At 35.8% G+C, this 6,832-nt stretch overlaps 1 protein-coding gene across 2 annotated transcripts in view; it reads right to left on the bottom strand.

Moving 5' to 3' along the window:
• LOC144967832 (LIM/homeobox protein Lhx5-like) overlaps positions 1 to 6,832 on the bottom strand; it is a 175,013-nt gene that overhangs the window by 69,996 nt on the left and 98,185 nt on the right. For both annotated transcript variants that reach the window (XM_078905508.1, XM_078905507.1), the window contains exon 5: positions 5,790 to 5,958. In XM_078905508.1, coding sequence (XP_078761634.1) covers positions 5,790 to 5,958 — 169 coding nt within the window. The remainder of the gene's footprint in view (positions 1 to 5,789; positions 5,959 to 6,832) is intronic.

The following is a 6,832-nucleotide window of genomic DNA, read 5'->3' as shown; positions in this document are numbered from 1 at the left end:
GGGGAAGTAAAGAATAAGGAGAGAGATAAGGAGAGAGAGTAGAGAGGAAGAGAGAGAGGGGGAGGGGGTGGGAAGTAGAGAGATAAAGAGATGGAGAGAGGTAAGGAGAGATATTTATAGTGAGAGAAAGATTATTATATATATATATATATATTATAATATATATATATAGATATATTATTATATAGAGAGAGAGAGAGAGAGAGAGATGAGAGAGATAGAGAGAGAGAGAGATGAGAGAGGGGGGGGATTAGGGAGAGAGAGTGGGGTGGGAGAGCTCAGAGAAGAATCAGAAAGAGAGAGTGTGAAAATGGGGGGCGAAATACGTATTATATACTAATCGGTATCGGTAGTATGTATAGCATAATCATTGGCAAAAGAACCAGGCATGGCCTCAAGTTGCATCACATAGAAAATAATGATTCGTGCCCATCTTGTTCAAACAGCAGCAGCTTTCTGGTTGTTGTGTTTAATATCAGATCTGTGTGAAAATACCCTGTGATAGAATTGAAGTGATAATTTCTATTCTGTCTGTTTCGTGTCACAAAAACTAATATTTTCCATCTCCAACTAACGGCCTGGTCGTGATAGCTGTAAGGAACTACGTTTTGTCATGCAATAATCCATTCTCTGAAAGGATTGATTTACCACTTTGGCTGCTATTTTGTCTGCATTGATTATTCAACATTGATTCTTCCGGTGGGTCGCGGCATGATTTAAGATAGGAACTCACAACAGGGATGTCGTGAAAATGAATGAAGAAAATTCGGTTGATTTTATCGAGAATTTCCGAAAGTTGGGAGATCAGAATTGCGGTGGGGGAAAAATGAAGAATTATTTAATGCTTGGAACAATTAAAATGGAATTATAAATGCACAATTATTCCGTTATACTCCGATTTTTCAAAAAATTAAAAGCATTTTTAAAATTTTGGGTTAAAAACCGGTTAGTCTATTATTGATCGATTTAAAACAGCTCTCATCCTGTCTAAAACCCTCAAAGGAAGTCTCAGGTTTGAGAATTTTTAACAAGATTAGGGTCATGTTAATCAATCGATATTTGAATGACCATTTTTGTTGGGGGTTTATTTTATTTTTTTTTTTAATGTTTTGCAGTACTAGATTTTTTTTTAATCGCAGTATTGTATGAGAATGTGTTGCTTAGGGTGGTAATGCTATTGGTGCTGTAGTTATTGTTGCTATTGTTGTAGTTGTGGACCTTAGTGCAAACCTGCCTACCTGAACCTTTAAAAATTCGTGGTTTTTAAGAGATAAAAATGGTAGTCGTTATAGTTTTATACAACGACATTCACCCTCAAAATGATTTTTTTTTAACACTTTAAAATCCTTAAAACTATTAATTTAGTCTGGCATCAACTTTCATTTTCAATTGGTTTTAATGACCTGGAGATGCTCATAAAGTTCTGAAATTGGAGCCAAAATTGCGTAATTCTACGATTTTTTGGTAGTACTAGGCAGGCCTATGTTTAGTGTTGTTTTTATTATTGTCTTGTTGTTGTTGTTCACTCGATACCTATGAATATGGTCAGATGTTGTGTACGGAATTGTTTCTAGATAGCAACGCGATGAGTGCTATCTAATCTTTATGTCGCCGATTTAGATTATACCTATAGTATCATAATCTTTGTTTCTTTCTTCTCCTGTTGATCATCGTATTATTGGTTATGAGAATGACAAAACCGTGAACAAGCGCTATTCATTTATTTATTTATTTATTTATTTATTTATTTATTTATTATTTATTTATTTATCAACTTATTTATCTATCTATTTATTTATTTATTTATTTGTTTGTCTGTTTGTTTATGATTTATTTATATATTTATTGATTCATTCATTTTTTCATTTATTTATTTACTTTTTTTTAATTACGCCCTTCCGCCACGGCATCATAAGATATCGTCGCTTAGGCATTCTATGAAGGAAAAATGAATGTCTGATGTCAACAGGAATCACCCATGTTGCCAAAGTGAGAAAATTGAGGCTTAATAATCTTTCCCAAGGAAAAAAAACGAAAGTGACTGAAGCGGGTCGAACCCGGGACCTTCCGGATCACAGTGCAACGCCTTAACCACTCGGCCACTTCGCTCCCCACCCCTCCATTTATTTACTTATTTATAGTATTTATTTATTTCATATGTTATTCATTTTTAACTCTATCAATAAATCCATAATTAAAATATGATATCAAGCTACCGTTAACTGAACCCGTCCACCTGGTTAGTAAAGGGACCAAGTCTTGCTTAGCTTACTTATTTTTTTATTTTACCAACTCTATCGAGTTATTAGAATTTTTAATCCAGTCTATCAAAAAACATCATCAAGCTTGGTATAACAGCCATTATGACGACTTATGTTGTTTGTTAATTACAATTTTATCGATCGCGGATTGAATCAGTGATAATCCTAGGCAATTTGATTAAGATTAATCCAATCAAATTAATACTTTCCATATCGCTTTTAGAACCCTTTAGGTGCTGGGGTCGATTTTTCTCTAATCAGGTATATTTATATAGTACGAGCTTCATCAACAGAGCAGTTACAACCGTAGAACTCAGGCTTCAATTTACTAATTATTTATTATTAATCAAAACAATTACTTACGACAATGAAATTATTTTTCTTAAATATCTAATTAACAGAAGAGCAGGTTAAAATGTTTGGTTTTATTTCTCAGAACCTGAAAAGCTCATGATATTTGTTTACTTAATAGTGTCATCACCGCATTCACTTTTCTACGATGACAAAGGGTGATTAATCACGATGGTTAGATAAAATCTTATACTGTCAACTTTCGTCTATATTGCTGACGAAGGGGAAACTCAGAAGTCATTATAATTAGTCTTAAAATATAACGAAACGGGGCCATACTGTTATCATTTTTTAACAATTTGATATTGTTATAAAATATGAGATATGTGGTCTTAAGGACTGAATAGGCAACAAAGTGTACGACATGAGGAACACTTGTAAAAAGTGTACGATATGATGGGCCTTTTTCCAGACCTACTGTGTGACCTTAAAGTGATCTACAGCTATACGCAATATACGATTAGGCAGAGGGAGGTTGCCTCAATAATTGCATTCGTTGCCTTCAACTAAAAGTTGCTCTACATCAGAGCGATTTTCCTCCGAAAGACTTCACTCTATATCCTTTTCTGAGCAAAAATTCTACATTTTTCATCACTCTTATTCTCCAATGCTGCTGAAGTCTGGAAAAACACAAATTTAAAAATTTGGCCAGAAAACTCGTCCTTCAAATATCGATCGATTTAAATGACTCTCATCTTGGCAAAAACTCTCAAACCCGGGATTACACCAACAAAGGACATTATTTTATACATTTTGGCGAATTGAAAAAAAAATATTTAATCAAATTTCGATTGATTCGACGAACCCCCCCCCCCAACCCCACCCCTCAACCCCGCCGCCCACCTTGTCAAATTCTCAAACCTAAAACTATTAAGGTGAGTGGTTAAAGAGTTTTTAACAAGTAGAGGGTCATTTGATTGGATCGATATTTGAATTGTGAGTTTGTTTTCTGGATTAAATGAAGAAATAAAAAAAGTGTTTTGTGAGTGAGGATCAGTTTGCGCCCATTATTATGTCGACGATCTGTTAAAGGAGGATATAAATTTATGAAATGGACAATTATTCAATAACTTGCCACTGCCAAAACTACAGTTTACTTTCTCAGCCATATACAAACAGGTGACGCAAAGACCATAAAGTATGAAACATCTGGTTGCTGTTTGAAACGTAAACCAAGCAAAAGAGGAAAATGAAAGAGAAAGAAAAGTAAGGTAAAAGTCCACACATCAATAAACATACCGAATTATATATCGTGCTACACGGTATATATTTCAACAGGTTATACATTATATCGATGTTGCGATACACACACACACACACACACACACACACACACACACACACACACACAACATTGATTTGCAGTAAAGCTGCTGACCCTAGGTACGTAGCCATTGGAAATCGATATGAATATACTCGAAACAGTTATCGATATGGACTACATTATATCGATAGTTTTATGCGTTTACTGGTTAAATAGTTTTTTGATCAATAATAGTGAGGATTAGAAACCAGAAGCTTGTATTGTGGTAAAAACCAGCAATGCTTGTATTATGAATGTAAAAATCTATCAAGATTGTAGTTAACTCAATTAAGATGGGTTTTTGTTTTATAAACCAAGGACGATAGTTATGATGTATAAATTATGAAGGAAATAAAAATAAAGTAGATTTCGGAACAGTCATGAAAACCCGTTAAGATGTAAGTATAAGGAACATTTCAGCATGTTGTGTGCTTTTTCATTTTTCCAACGATTTAATAACAGGCAAGATTTAAACGAATAACAATGTGAAATCGAATGTAAGCTTCAATTTAATATACGAAAACAGATAAAATGGACGTTTCGGGTTTCCCCTTTATCAACAAAACAGCATGAACGAAACACTACAGACGAATGAGATAATGGCATTGGGCTCACCACCAAAAACCGAATGTCCCTGAGCACAACAACAGATGTCGGCTGCTCACCCCGGATCGATGTACGATGATCGGTTAGTACTCACTCACGCATCACCACCGGCGGCAGTCAGTCACTGCTGTATGAACGGGCGCACGTGCAGTTTTTACCTGATACAGTGAGTGGTTGTAAGAAACAACTTAAAGGCCAATTATTGGCAAATTGTCTCCATAACCTCAAAATTACGACGTGTCACTTGCCTTTTTTTTTTAAATACTTTTTATTATTTTATTTTTTTCAGCGGCGGGACTGAAACCACCTTCAAGTTAGTATGTATCTCGTTTATCAATAAATACATGCTGATTTTAAAGTTATCTCACAACGAACCAAAGAACAAACAAAAAGACATGTACAACTCTGGCTTTATATCTTTTTAAACGTCAGTACTTTTATATAGATAGTACATAATACACTGGATATGCTCAAAGTGTTCTTTCCAAGGAATCCCAAACCAACAGCAATACTTGACATCTAGGACAAGACTTGGCGCCTGTAACTTTTTTTTTTTTCTTCTCGACAGAGACAATGTTGTTTCCGGCCAGGTTTTCCCTTCATACCTTAGCGAGGTGAATGAATGTGAGTAAAGATCCACTTAATTTCACGTCACCCTGAACAGGACTCGAACCATAGACCGGTCAGTCCGAAGGTGAGAGTTATATTACAAGACTGCAAAGCCGTATTTATGTGCTATCTTACTAATAAATAAATATATCAATTATTTAGTTAATTAATGAATAAAGAGATATGAGCATAGATATGGATCATTTCCGTGGATTTACCATGCTCTATGCACTTTACGATATTACACGATGATTTTACGAGGGATCTTCAGGTTTTGCTAAACTATACCTTTTGGAGGCAGGAAATAATAAATAAATTGAAGAAAACGGAGGCGTTTGGATTATAATAATATATAGAAAATATGGGAAAATAACACAGGATTGGAGGTGGAGGAAAGGATGTGTAGATGGTCTAAATCAATCCAAAAGGGAATGAAAAGTCTTAATATGTCATAGAAGAGCAGGACATTAGAACCACGATTTCAAAGAGAAATGCGGAGGAAAGGATGTGTAGATGGTCTAAATCAATCCAAAAGGGAATGAAAAGTCTTAGTATGGCGTAGAAGAGCAGGACATTAGAACCACGATTTCAAAGAGCCATGGCTCCCAAGAAGGGCAGACAATCCCATTCCAAATCCCGTTCCTGGTGGTTGTCCTTACCTGTCATGTAACCAAATCCGGGACCCATCAGTTCGGGGCTGTCTCCAAGTTCATCCCCGGGTCGAAGTGCCCGCATGCGCCGTGGATTCCTGAAGAAGTGTCTCCTGGCCCCCAAGGCGCTGAGTTGCTTCATCCGCCTCTCTTTGGAACGTCTGTTTTGGAACCAAACCTGAGAATGAAATTGAGGGAAGAAATATGAACATTTCCATCAGAGAATTTCTCTTTTAAAAAAAAAAAGTGTAATTGCGTTCCTGGATTTGTTGTTGTTGTTGTTGTTGTTGTTGTTGTTGTTGTTGTTGTTGTTGTTGTTGTTGTGTGTGTGTGTTGTGTGTGTGTGTGATGCGCTGTTAAAATCTACGAGGAAATTTTAACTGAAATGAAACTAATGAAGATTTTCAAGTGAAGAACTAGCACGAGTAGACTATTGTTGTCAATATCGTATAAATATGATAATTGCCAGCTACCTCTCATCCATCAACTCAGCAAGATTGTGATAAGGTAGTGGTCCAAATTTTTTAAATCTCTAAAACATTTCATGAGAACTGACGGTCAACCACCTGTCCGTTAGGTAAATGACACACGGAATTAAAAGAAATTAGCTACGGATAAATTGTAACTAAGACGGAAGTGACACATTTTGGGCGGGGTTCTCACGTTGTCAGGACCATGACGGCGTCCGTGACAACCTGGGTCAGCTGACTTCCGCTCCGACCATGTCGGGAGTGAGATATATTATAATTTTCTATGGTTTACACATGGCAACCCTATTAGGCTATAATACTGTGACTAATCTGTACCGTTTTACTTGAATTGACAATTCGGTGTCCTCCCATTAACTGAGGGCTTCATTCTCTTAAACATTTTGCGTGTCAACATAAAGAGAGGAGAAACTTTGGTAGAGATTTGTATCATATTTTTCAGTTCCGGTATATTCTCCTGATTATTACGATACCTAAAAAGGAATAGACAAAACTGTTGAAGCTACTTTGTTGCTGATTAAAAGTTATTATCTCACAGAATAATATAGTAATTGTCGCTCTATT

The sequence above is a fragment of the Berghia stephanieae genome, chromosome 3 (genome assembly GCF_034508935.2).
Source record: "Berghia stephanieae isolate SIO BIC M18660-M18661 chromosome 3, UCSD_Bste_1.3, whole genome shotgun sequence".
NCBI lineage: Eukaryota > Metazoa > Mollusca > Gastropoda > Nudibranchia > Aeolidiidae > Berghia > Berghia stephanieae.
The sequence above is the reverse complement of the archived record's forward strand: the minus strand, read 5'-3'. Positions and strand labels throughout refer to the sequence as shown.